Source organism: Streptopelia decaocto (assembly GCF_964273445.1).
Source record: "Streptopelia decaocto genome assembly, chromosome: 15".
Lineage (NCBI taxonomy): Eukaryota > Metazoa > Chordata > Aves > Columbiformes > Columbidae > Streptopelia > Streptopelia decaocto.
The window spans coordinates 6,076,705-6,101,277 of NC_138670.1; the positions used below are offsets into that span (position 1 = coordinate 6,076,705).

The 24,573-nt window shown below is 52.1% G+C and overlaps 1 protein-coding gene across 4 annotated transcripts in view; it reads left to right on the plus strand.

Moving 5' to 3' along the window:
- Window positions 1-24,254, plus strand: part of MYO18B (myosin XVIIIB) — a 60,944-nt gene extending 36,690 nt beyond the window's left edge. For 3 of the 4 annotated variants that reach the window (XM_082066569.1, XM_082066568.1, XM_082066570.1), the window contains exons 34-43: window positions 1,382-1,528; window positions 5,044-5,157; window positions 5,532-5,648; window positions 6,352-6,435; window positions 7,426-7,563; window positions 8,347-8,532; window positions 14,998-15,131; window positions 16,244-16,405; window positions 21,545-22,812; window positions 23,466-24,254. In XM_082066569.1, the coding sequence (XP_081922695.1) occupies window positions 1,382-1,528; window positions 5,044-5,157; window positions 5,532-5,648; window positions 6,352-6,435; window positions 7,426-7,563; window positions 8,347-8,532; window positions 14,998-15,131; window positions 16,244-16,405; window positions 21,545-22,811 (2,349 nt within the window). In that variant the 3' untranslated portion in view covers window position 22,812; window positions 23,466-24,254. The remainder of the gene's footprint in view (window positions 1-1,381; window positions 1,529-5,043; window positions 5,158-5,531; window positions 5,649-6,351; window positions 6,436-7,425; window positions 7,564-8,346; window positions 8,533-14,997; window positions 15,132-16,243; window positions 16,406-21,544; window positions 22,813-23,465) is intronic. The other variant, XM_082066567.1, reaches the window with a different exon arrangement.
- The last annotated feature ends 319 nt before the right edge of the window (window positions 24,255-24,573 follow it).

Here is a 24,573-nt window from a genome sequence, read left to right on the forward strand (position 1 = left end):
GCGGCAGACCCTGAGCTACGGGAAAGCGATGCTGAGCAGCGTCCAAGCCGCGGTCTGCGGGGATGGCAGGGATAACGGCGGATCTGCCGCGCTGCAGCGTGGTCGTAAATGCTGCCTGATTTACAGTGGACAGGGTGCTTCAGAGCAGTTTATTAAAAAGGGAAAAAAAAAAAAAGCCAAGCCAGAAAACTAATTAAGGAAATGGAGATGCCAACGATTTCTGGTTCCAACAGATGCCAGCCAGCTCTAAACCAGGTTACAAGGTCAAATCCGCACAATTAATTTTAGCCAGTGAGCAGAAAATAAGAGAACGGGTTTGAGATGAGAAGAGCCACGGAAAACAGACTAAATGGAAAATGCTGTAAAACTTCAATTACTCTGAAATCAAGCACTGAAACCATGTCCCTGTTTATTTGGTGTTTTTCTAATTCTTTTATCCTCGTAACCATGGTTGCTCTCAGCTTCAAGAGGGGGAGTAGAGGGTGTTGTTTTTTAAGGTGCTTCCTACTTCCCTTCTTTGAAAGGCTTCAGGGCACCGTGCTGACACCCGCTGCCCAGGGCCGAGCTCCAGAACCTCCCAGTGTTATTTTCCGAGAGGTTCCTGCCTCCCCAGTGACCGCGGCAGCATCGGGTTTGTCCCTCCGCAGCTGGCGGAACTCCAGATGCTTTGCATTAGAGATGTGTAAATAACTCCTAGCGAAGCTTTCCTCATCAGTGTTTTCCTTTTTTTTCCTCTTTCCCCTTTGGGCTGACTCTCTCCTGCCTTCATCACTCTTTTCCCCAAAGGGGCAGAGGGTTTTTTCTGGCTTTTTTTTCTTTCATGCAATGACTTTTGTATTTTCTGTGCCGGTTCTCAACACAGATGCTGGACCCATGTCTTCTGGGTCTGCTCCTCCCCCTCGGCCAAGGGGCTTTCCAGGGGGTGACAGTCCCTGGTGACTGGGAGGACAGGGTGCTGTGGCTCTGGGGACCTTCAGTGTCTGCGGGTGTCCCCTGTCTTATGGCCAGGCTGTCCCTTTGGCCCCAGGTGTTGTTGCTGGGCAAGCATTTGGCTGATGAAGAGTAAGGGTGGGCTGATGTTTTCAGAGGAACAGCTTTCTGGTGAGGAAAAAATGCAGTGTTTTGGTGGAATCTTCTAGTTTTGATGCTTATGTAATTTATTTTTTTCCTTTTCTTTAACTATTAAATTATTTGTTAAAGAGGGAAAATTGCAATATCTACACAGATATTTAATATCTGCTTGCATCATGACTTCAGCATAACCAAAATATTTCTCTGTTCCCACGTTGTGTGGGGAACAAATGCCTCAGGGCGGGAGGGAAATGTCCGACGGGGGTTTTGCAGCATGGCAGGGCTCAGCACACCCCTGTCCCCACTCTAGATTGGCCACCGTGACTTCGATGTGGAGAAGCGGCTGCGGCGGGACCTGCGCCGGACCCGAGCCCTGCTCGCCGACCTGCAGCTGCTGCTGGCAGCCCCTGCGGACCCTGCGGCCAGCGCCGCGGAGCTGGAGCGGCTGCGCAGGCAGGTGGGTGACTGCGGGGGTGTGGGTGTCCCCTGCCCCTCCCAGCATCGTCACCCTTCATCCTGGCCAAAGGGGGAGTATGGATCTCCTGGTTTGAATGGTGGGCTGGGCAAGCAGTGACCTCGTGTTCTGCGAGCATTGTGGCGACCCCAGACTGTGTGAGCATCGCGGTGACTCTACGCTGTGTTAGCATCACAGTGACCCTGCGCTGTGTGAGTGTTACGGTGACCCCATGCTGTGTGAGCATTGCGGTGACCCAGTGCTGTGTGAGCGTCACGGTGAGCCGGTGCTGTGCAAACATCATGCTGCCCCAGCCAGGGTGAGAAGTGCCTCTTGCACTGCCGAGGATCTCCTTGTGAGGAGCACGTCTCTGTAATTAAGCCAACAGTGCTTAAGCATTTTTTTCCTTTCCCCGCAGCCCTGTTAATTACTTTCTGTTGGGTGCGTTCTCTGTCTGTCTGTGAGGTGCTCCAGCAGCACCAGGTGCGGAGGCGTTGCCATAGGGATGCTGTGAGGCAGGAGCGGGATCACGGCATGTGTCTGTGGTTTAGGTGCAGTTCACAGCCAGCACTGAGCGACCGGTGAGCGACTGTAGGCGGGTGCTGCACTGGTGCCCCCCAGGACAGGGACATCCCCAGCCTGGGCAAGCTGGGGTCCCATGGGGTGCCCTGCCATGTGGTGACATGGGGGTGTCCATCCCCAGGCTGGCTGTGCATGTGCATTGCACGATGCTGGGCACCCGGGCTGAGCTAACGATGCCAGTCCTCCAAAACTGCTCCCTAATTAATCTGTACTCTACATCTCCCCTGGTAACAAACTAATCGGGAGGCATGAACAAATCCAACAACATACGTGTATAATTATGATAATAGTTCTGCATAAATAACATCTGTGAGCAGCAGCTGTTCCCACCTGTGCTGGGGCAGAAGGGGAAGGTGAGCTCGGCCCGACATGGTCAATGGTGTGTCCATGTCTGTATCTGTGCCTGTGTCTGTGTCTGTGCCACCACCTGGTCAGCCAGGACAGGGAATGGCCAGGGCAGGCAGTGGGAATGGCCATTTTCAGCACTCATGAGTTCTTTCTTAACCATTATAGAGCTCATGCTGTAATGCTGCACTTAATTAATCTCTCAGTGTTCCCTGAAAATCCCGCGTTGGGGGCTGATGATGCACAGTCCTTGCCTGGCTCTTTCCCAGCCCTGGTGCCCTTAGCTGGGTGATTTGGGGCTGTTTGGCAGGTCCCTGCACTCCACACCCAAGCTCACTGTGGTGGGCAATGCTGAGGGACTCCTTCCATAATTGCATGCATTAAAAATGCCTCACAATTATGCCGTCCTTTAAATTTAAACAATTTCTAATGGCATTCATGATGACTTTCTCAAAAGCCAATACATCCTACCACCAGCCCACAAACCTCCTCTAGAATAAAAACTAAAAGCTAAAATGCTACATTTCCATTAATCAAAATCCATATGGCTAGAAATATAGCATTGTTTCTTAATAAGGCTGAAGCATTCCATTTTATGCAGGTATTTAACAGATGGTGTGGCACAGCAAACTAACGTTGTTTAGAAGTTCATGCATTATGCATTTTTGGGGGGATTTCAATTTATTCTTCCCAAGTGGGAAAATTCCATTACACAAAGTGAAATGGAAGCTGGTATTTAATGAAAGGTCCTGGAGATGCTTTTCCCTCTGATTAAACTGCCTGGAGTTTTAATGTGATCATGGCAGGGGCAAGGCCAGTCCCAAGGACTGGTTTTGGAAGGGGTTGCTGTGGAGGAGCCCAGAGCTGGGCAGGTAGAAGAGCCCTTGGCCATAAACCCAGCAGCGAATCCAATCAGCATGTCTAATATCATTTCATTAACGGCTGCCCAAGCTTTATGCAAACACAAAGGTTATTTCTCAGCTGGTGGAAGGGGAACAGGGCGTGTGTCGCTGTGAGAGCGGCTCTCCAGATGTGTGAATAGACCAACCAGACAATCCGTCGACACGGGCTGAGGTTGGGCACAGAAACAGCATTTTGAATAACAGCTTTGCAGGATGCAAACTGCTGAATGTCTCCATGGCAGAGCTTTGTGTTCCCATGGGGAGCAGCCGCTGGCTGTCCCTGAAGCTGGAGACAACGGTGTTCGGGAATATTTCTGCCCATTCATTCCTTGGTTGGCGCAGGGGTGGCAGAAGGGCTCCGAGAGGGAAACGATGGTCCCAGGAGGAGGAGATTTTCTCAGCAAAGGAGTTAAAAAAATAGCAGGAAGGGGGTGCAATTTAGGAAGGAAAGTGAAGGCTGATGATCACAACCCTCTGACATTTCCATGTGTACCAGAAAGCTCCTGGCTCTGGCCATGGGATGGAGGGGAAGAGGTTTCATCACTGGAGGGGCAGCGTCTGGTCCCCTCCATGCCTGGCCAGTCCCTGGGACACAGGGACCTGTGTCTGCCGGGCGAGGAGGGCAATGGGTGGGCTGGGCAGCAGCTGTTTGGAGATCACACCGAACCAGGTGTATAAAAAGAATCATTGTCTTTAAGAGAAAAACACCTTCCATTCCTCTGCAGCTGAGGCGCTGAGGAAACAAATTAGCTGCTCGGCTTCTCCAAGTAGGTCTCCATCACCCCAAATAGTTGAGGGCAATGAGCCGAGGATTATTCCGGTTACAGTACTTTGTAACCACCCCTTTTCTTTTAAGGGAGAGAGTAAAAAAAAGAGATATATATGTTAGCAAACCCTGAGAAAATAGCCTAAAATGCTCAAACTGTGGCCATGGTGTGCAGTGGCTCCTGTTGTCCCTGGGAGCTCTGCATCCTCTGCAAGGGGACAGGGATGGGAAATGAGCAGCATGCAGAGGGGGTTAGTATTCTTTTTCTTAAGGAAAATAAGGAAGCCCAAGTGAGAAAAGAAGGAGCTGGTTGTTCAAATACAGCCTACGTAAACTCTGTCCTGGCAGTGTGAGGTTTTTGGGACTATGCTGCATCTTCCAGATGTTTGCAGCCCATTGAAGATCATTGTAGTCTTAATGGCTGAGCTCTAAAAACCGAGAGCAAATTAGAAGTCATAAATGTGATATTGCATGTGTATTTGCAAATGCAATTTATGCCACATGAAAAGCCCATTTGCAAACTCAGAATTGTGAATTGCTCTAATCAGGAATTACATGTAATTCACATAATTTTGCAAATTAATGATCCCAGCTCTGCCTCACCACGGCAGTGCCAAGACAGAGGGTGGATCGAGGCACTCGCCTCAGTGCTCAGCAGGCCGGTCAGTGGTGCTGGGATCTGCACTGAGGTGTGCCAGGCACTGCCAAGGAAGCCTTTTTCACTGTAAACCAGCAGCAGGCAGGCTGAAAAGCAGCACAGATTTTAAAAGCTCGAGTTTCTGTATGTGTTCGCAGAGGAAAATGCTCTGGGACCGAAGAGTAAATAGATGTGGCTGTGCAGCAAGGTGAATGGCATGGGCTGCGTGTAGGTTCTGCAGACTCTGAGTGCTCCTTTAATTAAGATCTCCCTCAATTTTTCCCAGCTGGAAGAGAGCAAAGCGAAGTGTGCAGAGGCCCAGAGGTCCCAGCAGACGGCGGCCCTGGAGCTGGAGAACGTGCAGACGGAGCTGGAGACCCTCAGCAGAAACAAGACCCTGGTGTGGGGACAGACCTGGGCTGGGGAGGTGGGAGGGTGGCACCGCGGTCCTGCCTCCTTGTGTCTGATAGCAGTAACCAGCGTAGTTACCAAATCAGCAATAATCAGCTTATTTACTAAATCACCCATCACTCTTACTAAATCACCCAGGTTCTTGGGGAACAATGGGTTGTTTAATGGATGGGTAAGGGTGCAGCAATGGATAGTAAAAGGGCCCAGCATCCCGCAGTCCCCCTCTGCTGGGACTCCCTTTGCCTCTCCCACTGTGAGCATGGGGCTGGAGGCAACGTGTCCCCAAGGATGCCGTGTGTCCCCAAGGGATGCTGCTTGTCCCCATGGGATGTGTGAGCCAGCAGCCCCGTGGGTCCTTTGCAGGTGGACGAGCAGCTGTACCAGCTGCAGCACGAGCGAGCAGACCTCCTGAAACGCATTGACGAGGACCAGGAAGACCTGAATGAGCTGATGGCAAAGCACAAGGCTCTGATCGCCCAGGTAGGAGCCAGGGCAGTGGCAGTTTGGTGGCATGTCCCTCCCTGGGAGGGCACACGGCTATCCCTGTGGGTGCATAGTGGCTCGGGGACCCTGGGAGGCAGATGTGGCGACGACAGGAAGGAATGGCTCACAGCTCCAGCTCCTCTCACCCACAGTTTGGAGTCTTCTTTCAAGAGGTGTCTTGGCTTTAGCTTCAATAGTTGGAAAATTCTGTAGCATCTCTGTCTGGATCCCTTTGTATTCTTTCTTCCACTGTTTTCTCATGCAGAAGTCAAAAAGCACTGACAGACAGCCCTGGGGCTTTCTGTGCAATACCCAGCCTGAGTCAGGCTCTCCCAAAGGATCATACCTGGAGCTGAGGGACCCCGAGGCTCCTGGGGGAGCAGGGGTGGGCTGGTGGGACTGACGATTCCCAGCCTGCTGCTCCTTGCCATGGTGTGATGGAGCTGGGAGTCTGTATCTGAAAGGACCCTGGGGACAGAAATGACCTTGACAACATGGTTTCTGTCCTGATCTACAACCACTTGTTTCAAAAATTAGGAAAGTTGCATTGAGTTGGGAAAATTAAGCGCCTTCAGTCCTGGCTGTTTCAGTGGTGGGAGGTGCAGGCACCAGCCAACGCTCGGCCTGGCGCTCCTCACGGCGCGCTCCCTCTGCTCCAAGCCCTCAGCTCTGTGCCACCCTGGGATTTCTCTCTCTGCAGTCGGCAACAGATATCACCCAGATCCGGGACCTGCAGATGCAGCTGGAGGATGTGAAGAAAGAAAAGCAGAGCCTTCAGGAGAAGGTAATTCCTGCCCAGCTCATTGCACCCAGAGTGAGGAGCAAGAGCCATCGCCCTCCTCTGACATCCCAGTGCCAGTCGTTCTTGGCTGAAATCACACCAAGTCTCCATTCCGGGAGTGCAAAACCTTTATGAAACACTCAGGTTCCTCTCCTTTTCCTGACATTTGTGTTCCCAAGAGCAGCGTGGTGCCAAAGCCTCTGGCTGCATCCCCGCGGGCAGGATGGGGCCAGGGTGGTCTGGGAACTCTGTGGCAATGGCCTTGGGCTGGAGAAAGCTGTCCCTGGCCAGGCTTTGGGGTGGGGACCCCTCTTCTCCCACCTCCCTGCCCAAGCTGCTGGTGCTGGGATGGGGCTGACCTGGGGCAGGGGCTGCACATCCTCTCCTCTGCGGCTGCACCCCACTCCGAGTAACACATGAGTAATCTCATTAGCTGAAGTGCTTTATTGGAGCGTAGCTAAGCTGCCCAGGAATCAGAAGCAGGAGTTGGTCTCGCCCAGGTGGAGCGGGTGGTGCTTTAGAGATAGGCCAGATAAAAGAAGGCAAATTTCCGCACTTCTAGGACAAACACAAAATCTGAACCAAACTTGTACCGGGATTGCTAAAAGGGCATTTGCTCTGGAGATTTTGGTGTAACAGCTGAAGAAACAACTTGGTGCAAACAGCTTTCAACATGGGTAAACTGGATTTTTATGCCTGCTGTCCTCAAAGAGTTTTCTGAGAAGAGAAAAGCAAAAGAGACCCAGGCATGTGTCATCTTGCTGGCACGTTATTCATTCAAAAATACATGTTAGCGTCATGCATTTATTATGTTGAAGTCCTTCAGGAACCCAAAGGTGATGCTTTTCCATAGTGCCTGGCAGCTCCCGCCAGGTCCTGCTGTGAGAGGTCCTTGGTGCGCATCCCACCAAGGAGAGGAATGGGTGGGGGACCTGGGGCCAGGACCAGGAGGTGCTTGCATGGTCAGGTGCTAACGCAACCCGTCCTCCCCAGCTGCAGGCAGCGCAGACAAAGGCAGCGCAGCTGGAGCAGAGCCCGGCCGAGCGCTCCATCGTCAGCCGGCAGGAAGCCCGCATCCGCGACCTGGAGAGCCAGCTGGACTTCCAGGCTGTGCAGATGAGGCGCTTTGAGGTACCAGGTTGCCACCGCTCGCGGAGGGGACGTGGGATCTGGGGAGGTGCAGTTTGCTTGCAAAAGGCAGATGCAGTGATGGCACCGCCTTGGCTTTGTGGGGAGGAAGCACCTGGGAAGGGGTGGGGGGGACAGATGGGGTCTTCAGGCAGCTTTCCTGTGCTTGTGCGCAGCCTGTATAGGTCATGCCACTACCATTATGTAAACATGCTTTAGTGTGGTGTTTATTGCAAGCCAACACTGGGTCCAGGAATATACATTCTCTTCCTCTGGACAGAGTGTGGTGTGTGCTGACATCCATCACAGCACCTCTCTCATGAGCATCCCTCTGCTCTGGCATCGCCAGGATATTGGGCTCAACCACAGTATTGCACTGTCCTCGTTAATCAGCATGTCTGCTGGTGCCCTAGGATATATTTTTGCTGTCATTTCTTCCCCAAGTCGTGCCACCCAAATATGTCCACCCCAGGGGCAAAGGAAAATGCTCTTGTGCCCCCAAAGTAGCAGCTGGCTGCGTGGGAGCCCTGGGGGACCCAGTGTGGTCCTGGGGGGTGACAGTGCCTGTCGTAGTGGCTGCAGAGCTGGGCACTGGGATCCTCACCTGCTGCAGGCAACTGCTGCCTCTCACAAGTTTTCAGGGCAATGCTTGATAATAGTGACCGGCTCTGCGGCATGGGTCAGGGAGGGAGAGCTCTCCACATAGCTGATACTCATGGAGAGCTTTGGAATTCCTCACCTCCATCTCCCTCTCTTCACCTTGTGTCCTCCTCACCTCTTCCCCAGGTGCTGGTGCTGCGCTTGCGGGACAGCATCATAAAGATGGGTGAGGAGCTGGAGAAGGCAGCTGAGTCGGAGGCACGGGAGAAGGAGAGCAGCCGGTACTACCAGAGGAGGATGGAGGACATGAAGGCTGAGATGGACGAGCTGGTGCAGAGGGAGCTGGAGTCCAGCCGCCGGCGCGTGGAGCTGGTAAGGGGGTGCTGCCCCCCAGGCTTGCCCAGCCCCAGGGCCTTGGGGGGGTTTGCTGCAGCAGGTCACCTCCCCGTAACCTGCCGATTGGTTTGAAAGTCCCAGAAAAGTGGTGTTCTGCATTGTCCTTTGTGTGCGCTGTGTTTGGACATGGAGCTGGCTGGTTTGCAGTTCACTGTCAGCTCTGCAAAATGCTGCGCAGTTGCACGGGTCATTCCTGCAGCTCCTGGTTTTACTGCAGAACCGCAGCGGTGCCGTGTGCTCCTCTGGCACCAGGGATATGCCCCGTCCTCCTGCCAGCCCCCCCCTGCCCAAACCCAGCTCGTGGTGCCAGGGCTCAGCTCAAGCACCAGCTCCTCATTACAGTCATGACCAAACAACCCCCCTGTGGCATGGCCGCGTGTCCGATGGTGCCGACAAGCAGCAAACCTGCTCGGAGTGCACAAAGCCCCAACCACATTAGGAGTATGGCAAAAATAGATTTACTTCATTTTAAAATCCTCTATGAGCATCTCTTTTCATGTTGTGGGTTTTTTTTCCAGTAAACAAAAGGAAAGCCTTGCTCCCAAGCAGTAATTGAAAGATATTGCATTTCTGCTGGCAGCAGAGCCACATTAGAAGCAGTTATTTTATCAATAATCTTTTATTTAACAATCAAGGAGATTTCAGTATTTATTTTGCCCCGAGTTTGCCAGCCTGCCTGAAGGGAATGGGGCTTTAGTGTGAATTATTCCGAATCCCCTGCCTGTGCTGTGAACAGGCTTTGTCTTCGCTCTGCCAGCCTGGATCTCTGTGCTTGGGCGCAGCTCAGACTGCCGGGTCACCCTCCCTGGGCACAAAATGGGTCTCCTGGCTGGGTCAGAGTTGTGCAGCCATCAGTGCTCTCCAGAGTCCTGAGATTTTAAAAGCAGAGGCTTTGCTGGGTGCAGCCGGGGGGCCCCGGGGCCGGCTGCTGCTGCCCCCCGTGGTGCCGAGCGAGACGGGGCTTCAGCTGCTGTGATAACTGTGTGTTTATTGCAGCTTTGTTAGAAATGTGGTGTTTTGGAACACAGTTGCGCTGTTAGGATACGGGTGGGTTCTTTTAACTGTATTTTTGTATTTGTGCATGTATTTTTAGAAGCTTTTTGAATGTTTCATATGGGGATGTGGATGATGGGTGTAGCAAGAGACTCAGTCTCCTTAGCATGCCTCTGTTCTCACAAATGAAGTTTGTGAAGAAGTCTGAAAGGGATTTTAGAGGCATCTCCCTGGAATAAGACACAAAACCCCATAAACACACAAACTCGCAAGCCAATACTGAGGAGCACCCAGACATTTGGGGTTCTCTGACACCTGTTGCAGGGGTCAGGGTGACTCCCTCAAGGAATGTCACAGAACCCCCGGGCTGGTCTGAGCTGGTCAGGCAATTGATCTGTGGGAACCGGGGCTCTCCAAGCCTCTGGGAGCTGCTGTGGTGTTCCCAGGAGCAGGGACATTCCCCCGGCCCGTGTGCTCTTAACAGCACTTAAATAAAACATCACGGGAGAGCTGTGATCACAGAGCCCAGCCCTGCTGTCGAGCCGCTGGTGGAGAGCATCAATAGTTAATAGAAAGCCACTTACGGCTCTGCTCCTGTTAAATCCCCCATCAATTATAAATACTGCATGAATTATTCACTTTACTTAAGTCATGGTCTGCACCTAACAATATTTTTTTAAATGTATTTAATAAACAGTTGCAAGGTTGTGGACTTGCCACACACTGTCAGGGTGTAAACAATGCATCAAAGGGATGAATTCATTGTACATGTTGGGTTAGAAATCCTCTCTTGTTTCCTGAACTCCTAAGAGCTGGTGCCTATGTACAAGGTATTTTATTCTCACAGCTCATGTTTATCAGTGGTGGAGGCTCTTGAAGATCCTGTCCCACCATCCCCACACCTTCAGCCAGGCTGAGCACAGGTATTTTCACCCCTCCCTTGTTTCGGCTGCAGCTTTGGGCAGTTGGGAGGAGGCAGGTTCCTGCCGTTCACCCGCAGCAGGGAAAACCCAGCGAGAGGCAGGGCTGGGAGCTGGGGAGCTGGCTGCCAGGCAGATGGCTCTGCCTGATGAATTTTGTAAGAAGAATGGGTTTTGAACACCCTCCAAGCCCCGTGTCATCGCAGCGAGGGAGGCATGTTTTCTATCGGCGAGGGAGGCATGTTTTCTATCGGCGGGGGCAGCACTTGGCCCTGGTTGCATCTCTCTTTGCTCCTGTTGCATGTACTGAATTTTCTCCATGGAGCTGTACCTCCTCTTCTGATACAATCTGGATCCCAGCCCGCAGCAGCATCTCGTTCTTCACCCAGAGCTTGACAGGCGAGACCCTGGGGCCACGGCAGAAACTGAGTCCTAGTGAGAAGCGAGAGGTGGATTTATAGCTTAGAGTCAGTCCTGGGGAGCTTAGAAACAATCCCGGTCCCTTCGCTCATCGTGTACGCACACGCGTGAGTGCTTGTCCTGACACGAGCATCCCTGTGTGCCACTGCAGGGAGGATGGAGCTGGGGCTGGGACCAGACAGGGGCTGGGGGGTGGGTGACAAGCTGCTGTCACTGCGGCTGGGACTTCCCTCCTGATGCTGTTGTTAGGGCAGGATGGGGCTGGGTGCTGGGCACAGCTCCTGGCTGGGGTGCTCTGGAGATGATTGTCCATCACGAGCATGGGGGGGAGGTTTCCTTTCAGGTGCTCTCTTAAAATCAGGTCTATTTAATGAAGCTGTGAAAACCATCAGCATAATAATTAACTATTTTTACTGAAAATGGAAGTACAGGTGTGAAGACAGCCTTCACAGCTTTGGTTGTTGGTTTTTAAAGGTGAGAGTCACAGTGTAAAGAACCTTTCTTTCTGGTTGTCACGGTGGCAGATCTCCTTTGGAACGCAGCCCTGTGATTGCCCCGCGATCCAGCATGCTGTACCACATTACAGCCTGAGCTCTAGGATTTTCTTTTCATTTGCAAGCTTTAAAGATTTTTTGGTGTTTTCAGTGAACTCGAGAAGCGAAGTGGGAGCTGTTTGTGCCCCCAGTGTGATCGCCACACTCCCACCCCAGCAAAGCCGCAGGTCCCAGCAGGGTCCCAGCCAAACCCTCTGCTGTCCCCACTGGCTCTTTGCTTTAAAAACTAATGACTCTAACTAAGTGTAAGGACAACTATCATCAAAAGGAGCCAGTCCTTAGAGGTGAGGTTGGGTGATGGAGGAGCTATGAGTGAAAACTCGACTGTGTACACACCAGTTAGGCCTGTTGTACTGCAGGAGTGGGATTTCTGCCATTAAAGAAGTAAATTCTTCAGGAAATCAGCAGCACTTGTGGCTGCTCACACCAATTACCAGTAACACCAGTGTCTGTGAGCACAGAAAGAGCCTCTTACCCATCTCACTTTAGACTTAACTGTAGAAAATTTGTCACTTTAAACTTTCTGAAAACCTGCGAGTTAATTGCTTAATTAAAAATAATAATGATTGATGAATACTGCAGGTGTACACGAAATTATTCAACTAGAAGCCATCCAAATTAGACTAATTAGATTACACTTCACTTCAGGCGGATGGGAGCGTGCAAAGGCTATGTTTTGACAGCAGAACCACAAACAAAAATAAAAGCTGGTGCTGAGGACGCGGCGGTGGATGCTCTGTGGCGCCTGCCTCGGCATCCTTTATAGTCACATAAATTATTTCACTACTGTTGTTGCTTAGCTCTTTTTAACTTATCTTCAAATGCTTCCGAGACAAAATTAGATGAAAAAGAAACTCTTAAGAAAAAGAGGTTTCAGAAATCCTTTTCCAGAGAGCAATGAAAGCAAAGGCGGGATGTGGAGAGCTGGGGAGATGAGGGGTGGGAGCTGCCCAGGCAGCTTCAGCAGAGCCACATGAACAGGCGGGTTATGAGTGTTATCAATAAATGTATTTTCCCCTTTATTTCCTCCCTCTCTTTCCTGCTCAGAGGAAACAAAATGCCAGCAACACTCGGCAGTTCATCCCGGGCGAGGATGTAAATGCTCAGACCAGTTACTGTATTATTATAAAAGGAAAATGTTTCTTGCATTTACATTTAGATTGAAACAACATGTGTCAAGGGTGCCTAGTGGCTCCCTGGGATAACAGTGGCCTGACGTGAGGACCATTCTTGCCAGTTCATATGATAAAACCAGCTTTTTTTGCATTTGAAATTTAATTATATTGGCGTAAGTATTCCCTTAATTAAGACAGTTGTATGGTACAGAGTAAAACAAAGTTCCTCTGTGCATGAGCCCCAGGCTGGAGCACTGGGATGAGGGGTCTCTGGGGTTCGCAGCCCCCTCCCCGCTGCAGTGCTGTCGTTAGGAGCAGAGGGCTGATCAAGGCAGCTGTCTGTGATTTTGCACTGATTTGAGCCCGAAATCCTGAGCAGCACGTTTACTTGCGGCATTTTCCCTTGCTCTGCCCCTGGCCCGGCTGTAGCTGTTCCCTCTCCTGGCTGCAGCATCCCCAGAGCTGTGGATCAGCTGAACCCCAGCTGGGAGGCAGGAACAGCAACTAAGTGGGACCATTTCTTTTCCCCACATCTTGCTGCAGATTCATATCACCAGATTTCTCTTTACAGTAGCAGCTGAACCCCGAGAGCTGACATTCCCTTTCCGCAGAGGCTGGTGCGAGTCGTGGAGCAGGTTATTCGCTGGACGTAGCCAGCGCTTTCCTCTGCGTTCAACCTGCCCACATCCCTGGGGTGATGCTGATGACAGTCCCTTCGCTGGAAGGAGTCTCTTTTAGCAGCATCACTGTGCTTGAGCAATGTCAGCTCTCATTAAGAAAGAGGGATTTTCAGGCTTACATTCAAGGTTACCTACAGTGTGTAGAGCCCACGGCTGTGTGGTCCCCGAAGTTTGTTCAGGGCCAGGGTGCTGAGGGGTGTGCGCCGCTGTGTGCCCAGCTGCCTCCCTGCCAGTCACTGTCAGGTTAATAACAGCAGAACGGAAAAAAGGAATTAAATGCAGCCAGTGAACTATATTCAATTTGCACCATATCCTGGAGCCGAGGAACTAGTTCAATAGAGACTCTTATCAGCCGGTTTGAAGGGCTGAGCTTTTTATCTAGTGGTTGTTTCACTGCCTGGTCTTGGAGTCACAAAGAGCTGAATACAGGCACGTAGCCAGGCGAGGCTTGGGCATTTCTGCCCTTGGGTTTTTCTCCTCTCTGGGGTGAGCGTTTCCCTGTGTGCCCCTTCCCAAGCCCCTGGCGTGGGAGCATCTCTGCTGCTGGGCAATGGGCCGTCCCCATGCGACTCAGAGCAGGTTCTGCAACAAGACGGGTCCTTTCCACCCTCTGCATCTGCCCCAGCCAGGAGGACAGCAAAGGGCTTGGCAGTGCTGAGTTTCAGAAAGCTACTTGGCAGTGTTCAGGTTTTTACCAATAGCAGCCTGTTTCCAGAAGCCACTGTGATGCGGTGCAACCCAAACTGGGGTATTTCTTTGCATGTTTTGATAAACTGAAATGCTCTTCCCCCCGGGCCCGTGTGCCTGGTGATCCCAGGGCTTCCATTATTTACTGTGACAGTCTGCCGGCTCCTGCGCCCCGGCCTGTCGCAGCCCGCGCTGCAAATCATCTCTCACCTTGTCACCACCGAGATGGCAATTTTACAGCTGGCAGCTTCAATCACGTTGAATTTGCAGCTCGTGCTCTGTCTCCTTCTCTGTTGTGTGACGGTTTAGAAAACAGCACAAAGATTTCCTTCCTGGCTGAAAGGACTCAGGATCCGATGGGGACGGTGGCGGCGCTGGGTCGGCATCCTCGGTGTGCCGTGAGGCTGGCTGACTGCAGGCTGTGCCGCATCCGTGGAGGCATCTGGGTTGTGCTGCTCATCTAACTTTTCCTCCCTGTGGTTTAAATTATGAACTGAGTTTCTGTGTTTTCTAGGGCATCCCTCACTCCCAGGAAGGAATGTGGGGGGTTGGAGCCAGATCGAACACATTTCTCTCTACAAAGTTTGTTTTATTACTTGTCCAGGTTTTATACTCTATGTTGGGCTGAGCCACATCTGTGCTTCCCCCACACTGGTCTGGCTGGATCAAGAGAGCATTACTCTCTACTAATTATCACCGGGAAGGCTGTTTGATCCTAGGCCTGATGATCCTAGTGTGGCCGCGTCCCTAAAACCAGGGTCACCCTCCCCTCCCCAGAGTTCAGCTCAGTTTCCATGCAATAATTGCTGGTGGATTCTTATGTTCTGCACTGTGCGTGGGATTTTTGTTTCACGTCTGAGCCTTCTTCCATTGTGGGGGATGTTGTCTGGTCACAAAGGGGTTCAGATTCTTTTTCTCCTTGTGTGGGATGCAGTTTACATCTTACAAGCCATCACACGTGCAGCGGGGTGCAGCAGCCCCGGCCGGGCACTGGGCGGGGGGTGCTTCAGCAGACCCCATGTTTTGAGGTGCCCCGGGGGGACGCAGGGCTGACTCGGTGCCATCCCCGCAGGAGCAGCAGCTGGCGGAGCTGGCCGCTGTGCGGCAGGGGCTGCAGACTGACCTGGGCACCTCCATCCGCCGCATCGCCCATCTGCAGCTGGCCCTGGAGGAGCTGCGTCCCGGGGAAGAGAGCGATGCCGAGAGGTGAGGCGAGGGCTGCGGGGGCCTTGGGGGTCTGTGGGGCTGCGGCGGGGCAGGCTCATTGTGTTGCGGGCTTGGAGGATGCTGCACCAACGATGGTGATGCCAGGGTTGTTGAGGCTGCACATCTGTGCATCCTCACGTGTTTTTGTGGCAGCAACACATGTTTATGAACACAGAACTTGATGTTAATGAAAGAATTCATGAAAAAGTGTCACTCTTAAAATCACACCAAACAAAAAAGGGTGGAAATAGTCCTCTGTGCAGAGCAGCCTCCTGTCCCTAGCAGTGTGATGTGCACCAGTCCTGGATTTATATATTGAAATTCCTGCCCTTTGCTCAGCCCCAGGAGCTGGGGGAGTGGAGGAACCAGTGAAGCTACATAGTTTGGGTAGAGGGTTTTACTAGGTAAAAAAGGGAAAAGAATTCCATTGACTTTTTCAGGTCTTTTTCTACAGTCCCCCAACTTTCCCCTCTGCTACACCACTAAAGTGGCATAATGACAAATTAACATAAAATAGATAAATGCATTTAAAAAAGAAAAGCAGAGATGTCCTTGTCACCATGCCATGAGAAGAGTTTTTCTATATATAGTGATTAAACCAGGAAAGGGTGAAGTAGAAACTATGAGCTCAGAAATTCGCTACTTCATAAACCAGAAGCGATTTTCAATACAATTGACACATCAGCAGGAGGTGAGAAGCGCTTCCTGGCAGGAATGGCCACAGCTGTATGTGCAGGAAAAATGGTGCTTCTGCTCCCTGCCCTGGGCTGGTGTGGTGTGCTGCCAGTGCAAATGCAACACCCGCTGCAGCAACACCTGTCGCTGTGATGGGGTGCAGGCAGCTCCGCTCCCAGGGCAGCACAGCCAGCAGTGGGGTTTTCCTGCCCATGTCCACAGGGCAACGATAAAGCATGAGGGAAATAGTGGATGGCAGCGGCAATGGCACAAGGAGTGCGTTGCTTGGGAAGGTTTGTTTTATGTGACCTGTGGCAGTGTCACAGAGCAGCCAGAGCAGAGCCCCCCGTTCACCCCCACACCTGCTCCAGGACTGTGCCTGGTGCTGCCAGCTCTCCTGCCCACACAACCTAATGGGGTCTCTCCTCTTTCCACAGGGACACTCGCTCCAGTGTCGGCTCTACACTCAGTCTGGAGCCCGCAGAGAGCATCATGTCCTGGCCGGGGTCATCTGCGGGCTGGTCATCCCCGACGGGTACCAGCGTGGCCGGGAGCATCTCGGCACAGTCTGTCGGCAGCCGCAGCACCCAAGGACCGAGGTAAGGGACCCCTGCCCATCCTGGGCACGGCCGCCTCCGCGGTAGCACCTGCACGGGGTACGGCTGGAGGTTTCCTCTGGGGAAACCACAGGTGCTTGGTGCCAGCTCCAGCATCTTGCAGATGCATGGAGGATAGAAAAATATCTTGCAGCAGCAGCAAGCCACCACAAAGGTGTTCTAAACCCTCCTGTGTTTTTGTTGTTTTTTAAAAGCACGAGAGGCAGGAGCAGGCAGCACCAGTTTCCCAGCATTTGGGTGCCGAAAAGTAGCCATGGGCACCCTGCCCTGTCGGGTGACAAAGACAGCAGGCAGAGCTGCCAGCCCCAGCAGCTGCCATCCTGTCAACAGCTTCTGCATGGCTGCATCCCTGCCTGCATCCCTGCCTGCATCCCTGCCTGCATCCCTGCCCACAGCCCCTTGAATGGGGAGACACACATGGCAGGTGAATCCCGTAACTCCCTTCGCAGAGCTGAGCAACCCAAACCACTGTGCATCCCTGGGGGGTCCCACATGCTCTCTGGTGTTTGTTCTGTGGGTGCTGCAGACACAGGGATGGTGGCGCCTGGGCTGTGCTCCTTTTGGGACGTGCAGAACGGAGCTCGGGGGGACCCGTGGTATTTAAGGTCAAAATATCAAATCAAGGAAGGCAGTCACTGCCACACCAGGATCAGTGAAATGCTAGATGAAAGTTGCTACATCAAAAACATGCTTCAAGCGGTATAATATCCCTTGATGTATTCTCTAGAGATAATTTAAAGAGGCGATGCAGCCTATTTGAGGATTTGTATGCCATATGCTCGCCTTTCGCTGCTGAGGAAACAGTATGCATTTATACAGTTCTAATATAAAATATGTTAATTTTTGACGGTAATGCTAATGGGCTGTGAGGGAGAGAGCGGCTGGCCCAGCTCGCTCAGACCCTGCACCCCAGCACCCATCAGAAAAGTAATTCCTTAGTGGTCTTTGGGCCAAATAATCCAGCTCTGATCATCAATGAATGGTAGCAAATCAGAAGTTATGGCTAATATCATGTTTCTGAGCTGAAATATACTGGGTTTTTAATAAAAGGGCAGGTATGTAGGCTTGGGGATTAAAAAAAATAGTTTAGTGGACTGACTGTGACCATTGTGAGAGGCAGTTTGTACCTAGACCTGGAGACAGTGTGACAATCTGCCTCCGTCCTGGGGGTCATGAAAAAGCAAATTGCAAATCCTGGTGTTGTAGCCGTGTTTGGCTTCAGCTGATCAAAGATGGAAATAGTGGAGAGGAGGCTATGTGAAGTGCAAACAAACAGACGATGAGACTGGTAAGGTAATAAAAATGAGATCAGCGAAACGAGCTCTTCCTCATTAAGATTCCTTTGTCTTACATAAGCACCCGGTAATGAAAAATGAATCTTCCTTGCATTCGCTTCTCAGCACTACATATGGGATATTTCCTGAACAAACAGCTGCCAAAAGCCAGAGGAAAGCATAGAAGGCTGTTATCGTCAGTGTAGTGTACAGGAATGAGAGATTTGATTAACATTTTCTTTAATTCTCTGCTATTTAAATGCTTGTACAAAATGTTGGCCAGCACGGCTAAGCCTCAATAAATACAGCACATTGCAGAGTTGGAATAAACTCTCAGTTTTTTTCTTACGAAGCCAATTCAGAACTTTATGCACTTTATTCTGCCCCTTGCCAGGCACATCAGGGTTATATTGCAATGGGCTGGTCCTGGGTGCAAGAGGGGATGGACCTGCAGCCACTGTGTCCTGCATCCCATGGCACGGCAGCATCCCCAGCCCCGACATTGCCCCGGCTTCTCCCTGGCACCCTGTCCCCTTCCGCTTTGGTTCACAAAATTAGGAGCCCAGGTCCCAAGGCTGGTGGGGAATCCAACATGTTTCTTTTTAAACATTATTGTGTCAAAAGCAAATCATTATATGGGAAACTGGGAGCTCTTCTGTAGAGGATGATGTGACAAGAAAATCCTCTCCTGACAGAAATTAGGCCAGTCTCTTTTCTGTCCCCGAAATGGAGTTTTCTTGGCTTTATTTATGCGCTACCAGGAAAAGCATCTGAGCCACGCTTTCATCCCTGGTCATGTGTTGCAAAGCATGTGTGGATTTTATTGTATAAATTATTTCAACTAGCATAATTGTAATCATGTTAATTGCTATGTAATCTTCACTAATTATTGTTGTGTGTCATTTGCTTTGGTGTAAATGGCATATTGCAGAACTCCAGTTGGCTTACTGATGCCTTCTGAGTTCTACATCGGGCCCCGCGTTGCCTTTGGCTGGGGAAGCCCTGGCTATGGCTATGGCAAGGAGCGGCACCGTGCTCAGCCAAGCGTGCCCGGGGTCCTGTCCCACAGCATCGCCCTCCTCTGGCGCTCCCAGAGGTTATTCCAAGCCATGGGAGTTACCGCCGGCACCGCAGCCTTTAGCCTGCGATGTGTGGGGGAGCAGAAGATGCTGCAGGATGGGATGGGACCATCCCGCACGTGTGCTGGCTTGAGTATGGCCAAGAGGATGATAGCCCTGATTTTGGTGTTTTTTTTTTGTAGCCATCAGGGTACAGTTAAAAGAACAAATGATCAGGATGCTGGTACAGCGGTGTGGGGTGCAGCTCAGTGGCACAGTGTGACCGGTGGCGGGGGACAGCAGCCTGGCTTCCCCAGCCATGGCAGCACCAGCCTCTGGGCTTGTTCTATCAGAAACGTGTTGCATGGGAGAAATTACCTTGTGGTGCTCAAGCTTCTTTTGCAGAAATTAATTAGTTGGCACAGAGGGGTGATTTCAGTGCACCTGTGATGCTACCACCCTCACATGTGCTGGGATGTGCTGTGGTGGTTGTGGCTGGTGCCGGGGTAGGTGGCAGCTTGAAGCCACTGCAGGGAGGGTCTCTGGAAGTGGGTGAAGCAGGTTTGGGCTTCCTAGGATGGGAAGCAATGGTGGATTTTACTGGTAGGACCCAGGCATTTTAGCTGCTGGAGAGCAAGAGCAGAAGCATCAAAAGCGGAGAAATCCCTGCAGCGTTTCCCCACCGCACAGTGCCTTTTTGCTGCTAACGTAAACCCTGAGGAGTATTTGCATTTTCATTTAAAATCCAATCAGGCCCCACGTGCACTCACCAGGCAGCTGCTGTTTCTCAGAGTTAACATGCCATGACCTTGGCACCAATCTGCCGCACGGGCACCGCACACACCAACCATGGCCTGGAGAGATTTCTGGTTGGAAGGGACCTTCAAAGATGTGGCTTCCTTGGGGAAATCAGCCCCCTTTCCATGTGTGCAGTTGGGTTTTGCTTAATGAATGCAGTTCACAGGGATTGTTGAGTGAGACAAGGATGGATGGGGCGGCCTTGGGCTTTAGCTGACAGCCAGGGCACGGCGAGCGTGGGCAGGAGATGCTCCATGTCACAGAGGTCCCTGCTGGGAGCCCGGGGGCTGTGGGGACTTGTGCTGGCCACGAGAGCTGGAGAACAATCCCATATTTGCAGCTTTCACTCCATTTCAGGCTCTAAATATTTTCATAAAAATAGTAACTGTGCATCACGCTGAACAGCACGATAAATAGCAGAGTGTAAACTGTCCGTGTTCACAGGCCATTAGTGTTTCTTACCTCTCATGCTCACTTTTATCTCAGTCTTAAAACCCAAAGAAAAATATCAAAGCTGGCTGTTTAATTTATGAAACCAGTCGTGCAGCAGTCAGTTTACAATGTTATTTGGAAATGTAGAGAGCGATTGGAGCAATTTTCTTACAAATTCTCATGGAAGGATTACACCGGTTATTTAAGTAAGACACAACTTAGGCTCCTAAAAACCATCATTATTGAAATGTCTCCAAGTATTAATCAGCTGTGAGGCTTCAGCAATGAGGGTGCAGCGGCATGGGGTAGCCCTGGAGGTTGCTGCATTCCAGGGAGATTAAATCTCTGGTTAATTCATTTTGCATTGAATGACCAAACGGTCTGGGTTTGTTTAATGAGCTGCGGGCTCAGGACACGGTGCCAAGCGCTGAGGCCAGGTGGGCACCTGCTCCATTACCCCATCGCTGCTGCAATTGCTCATGTTTCCCAGCCCTAGAATTTATCTCCCACCCACCTCGGCATGTAAATTATTTCACGGGTCAGTGGAGCCTGGTCCGAATGGGTCCTGGGCCATGGCTGGATTATCCATGCTCCTCCGTTGCCATGGCAACCCTGGCATTCCCAGGGCAGGATGCTGCGTTACTGATGTCAAACATGACCACTGCTCCCATGCCTCGAAGCCTGCTGGCCTCCCAGAGATGTATTTATATTTATATTCTTCTGCTTTTTGTTCTCTTTTTCCCTTCTCCTTTCTTTCTCAGACAAATTTGCATCCCGGCAGCCTGTTCATTAAGGCTGATTCCTGGCTGAGTGATGCCGGGAAATATGCAGGTGGGGACAAGTCGGTGGTGCCAGTGCTGGGTGCAGCCATTGCCAAAACCCGTTGCTGGCAGGTGCCCGTGCTCCCCCCGCACTGGCCACGGCTGCGCAGCAGCTATAGATAGTAACCACTGTCATTGATGTGCAGCGATGTCCCAAGGAGTGACACGGCGCAGCGTGGCAGAGCGCCTGCTTTGTTCCAGCCGTGTCCTGGCAAAGGCTCCCTTTGCCTTTCCTTTCAGTGGGACAGGTGGAAAATGCAGTTTTTTGGCCCTTCAAGCCAATGTAGGTGCTTGGGGGGGGATATAAAGCGTCACATCAGGAGCTTGGTGTAATTTTTCCCTCCCCAGCAGGACTCTGGGTGAAACGTGCCCTGCAATTACATTAAGATGCATTCAGGTGCTCTGTGAGCTGGTTTAATAAAATTTTAGAGGATAATCTTTTGCTTTGACAGAAATAAAATAAATCCTACAAATTGCTATGATCTGTCAAGGAAAAAGGACGTTGGGAGGTATGTGTTGGTTTGGATTTACTATGGATTTAGCCAAGTTGGCTGACTTGGAGTTATTTGAGATAAAAATCTTTGGGCATTGTCCAATTGCCTGATGCAGCAGCAGGAGATTACTCTGATAGAACCATGCCAATACTGGCTTCTTGCTGTTCAGTCTTGTCCTTGCTGAACAACATTACGGTCACTGGAAATCGTGCAGCTTAAACTAACGCCACTATCTCTTGTTTAGGGTGAACAGGGACACCAAGGAGCCCACACCAAGCAGGCCAGCTTCTTCCCTGAGTGCTGCCAGGTCTGTCGATGCTGCGGATCTGGAGAGGACGAGTCCCTTGCTCGGTGCCAGACGACGGGAATACGGCAAACCTCCGGCAGATGAAGAGGAGCTGGAGAGACTGAAAAAGCCCGTGGATGGGATTGGAGAGACGTCCCCATCGGTGCTGCGGCGAGGGGGCTCCCCTGCCCCGGCTGGGGGGTTCACCAGCCCGCGGTCCCCATCGGTGCCAAGGCGGAGGGGACTGTCCCCAGTGCCCAGCGCCTCGGCCGCCCTCTCCGAGTACGTGGAGGAGCTGCGGCGACAGCAGGGAGCGGAGCGGGAGCCGGGGCTGCCGGCACTGGGCGATGCCTCCCTCCTCCCCATTTACCGCACCACGGGTGCCGCAGCCCTGCGCCGCTGCCGGGCTCTCCCCGCAGCTGAGGATCCCCTGGGGAAGCTGGAGGGGACTCGGCCAGGGGAAGGTGAAGGAACCGGCGCCAGCCTCGTGCGCTCCTCCAGCCTGCGCAGCATGGCCTCGGAGCCAGCCGAGCCACCACGCTCGCCGGTGCTGAAAAGAGTGTCAAAATTTGGCTCCTACGACTCCCTCCTGCAAACCCTCGATGGCTCTGGCTGCCGTCCACGCTCCCTGGCCACGGGAATGGAGGCGGTGGGCACGCTGCGGCTGAGCTCCTGGAGAAGCTGCTTGGAGCCATCGGTGGAAGATGTGGAGGTGGGAAGGGGCTCCACGGGGCTCCTGAGCTACCCATCCAGCCCTGGGCTGGGCGAGGGGAGGGGGAGCGACCCCTTCACATGGCGAATCCCCACCCTAAACTACGAGAGGAGAACCAACGTTGACTTCAATGACTTCCTCCCGGCCATCCGCAAATCCCGCTCCACCAGCAGCCTGGCCAAGCCTGGCAGGGACAGGAGGGATGGCCACCGGCCCCTCACCGTCCGCTTCCAGGATGAGGCCATGGCGGGCAGTTTGGCGTCCTCTGAGACAAAGGTCATGGCCAAGCGCAGCCCAGCCCCCCAGGAGGACCCCGGGAACATCTCTGACTCCTCCTCATCCTCCGGCTCCGTCCGCTCCTCCCGCAGCACTGACAGCATCAAGCGCCGACCCGCGAGAGGGGACAGGGAGGGGAGCAGCACCCAGGGCAGCGGGACAAGCCACCGGGAGGAAGCTGAGGGGAAGGAAGACGATGTCAACAGCATCATGAGGAAGTACCTGGGAAAAGACTAAGGTAACGGTGCCGAGCCGCTGGCCCGCGCTAGCTCAGAGCTGCAGGGCTGCAGTGCTGGCCCCGAGCCACTGCCCATGCGATGCCTGCACCGATGCCGGGGGGTGTGTGGGGACAGGGTGCCCCAAGCCAGTGGCTGTCCCCAGGCTCACCCTGGCACCCTAGAGCAGCCCAGGGCAGGCACCGGTCCAGCATGAGCTGCTGGGGTCCCTCGGCCTCCTGGTTTCCCAAAAATAGCATCCCCCAGCTCCTGCACCCCACCTGGCAGATATGTTCTGCTGAGCCCCTGAGCATCCGTCCCAGTGCTGGTTTGGTTATTTGGCAATTTGCTTTGGCTGGACACTGGAGGTCACCCCCTGCTCTGTAGGGGATTCCTGCCTGATTCCCTGGTTTGCAACTGCCTCTGACAGTCACTTGGCACCAATTTCTCTATTGCAACTGACACTTCCAGAATTAGGATTTATTACTGCAATCCAGGTTTGAAAGCAAAGTCCCTAATGAATGCACCACAACTGTAATTAAGTGTTTAAAATAGATTAGAAAAACATTTTGTAAAACCACTGCCTTTAGAGTAACTTATTGGATGTCAAGCTGTGACCAAATTGACTAAGCCAACACAAGAAGGGAACGCGTGTTAATAAAACATTTCTTTCCAGGAAGCACAATTTGCATAATGAAACATCCCACTTTTCTCCAGACTTTGTGTCAATAAACTGCAGCAACTGGCCTTGGCATCGCACCGAGTGAGGAGCCGCGGCGGGCAAACCACTTCCCTCTCCTTTGGGAAAGCATCTGATGGAAACACATCTGTAACCTAAACAGAGATCGACGGTGGCTCCCCGAATTCACGGTGTGCTTTTACAGATGATGAGACTCTTTTTGTTTTTAAACACGTCGCAGTGTCTTCATGCTCCTGCCCTGTTTCCGTCGCCGCAGCTTTGCTCAGGACCAGCCGCGGGGACAAGGGACTTTCTTGTTCTCCTGCAGTCATTTGACTCAGGAGTTGGTGCTGTAATTAAAACCCAGTGGCTGTTGTAGATGTCCGATAACGTGCCATGCTGGCCAGGGAAAGTCCATGCTGGAGGAACACCAAAACCCCTCCCTTTTAACTCAAAAGGTGCAGCCCAGATATCTCATCCCACGTAGCACTGCTCACAAATCAGCCAAATGTCCAAAGGTTGCGTTTGGATCTTGGTTTTCAAATGGAGCTGCACATTGCAGACCAGCTCTCTTCATATGCTTTTATTTTCTTAGTTTCCAGAGGCTGAGACTTTCTCTGAAGCTTTTATAAATCTGTAGATATTTACAGATCCGTACATGCTTTCAGGGCTCCCACCTGTTGGGGACATCTGGGCACGTTCCTGTGACATGCAAGGCAGCGCTGCGGTCGTGTGGCAATGGGATGTCTGCTTGATTTTTACACAATAAAATAGTTGTTTCTTTGACACGAGTCTCTTCTTGTCTTTCCTTTCCTGCAGTGAGAGCAGGTCCGTGTAGCAGAGCCGGGCACCCCCCACAGCCTGGGGCTTCTCCCCGGAGACCCTCTGGCCTCCCCATCTCTCTGCACTCACAAAAAGCTCATTTTTTCAGCCTCAACCTTCTTTCCTAGAAGACATCCAAACTTACTCATATATCAGAGGTTTGTGGCAAAATTATATCGGTACATGGAAACTAGTTTACAAAAGTCCCATACTCCCTTCTGTGCTGAGCAGCCATGGCCTTCACTGCGTGGGATTCCTGTATGTGCCGTTGATGGGACTCATT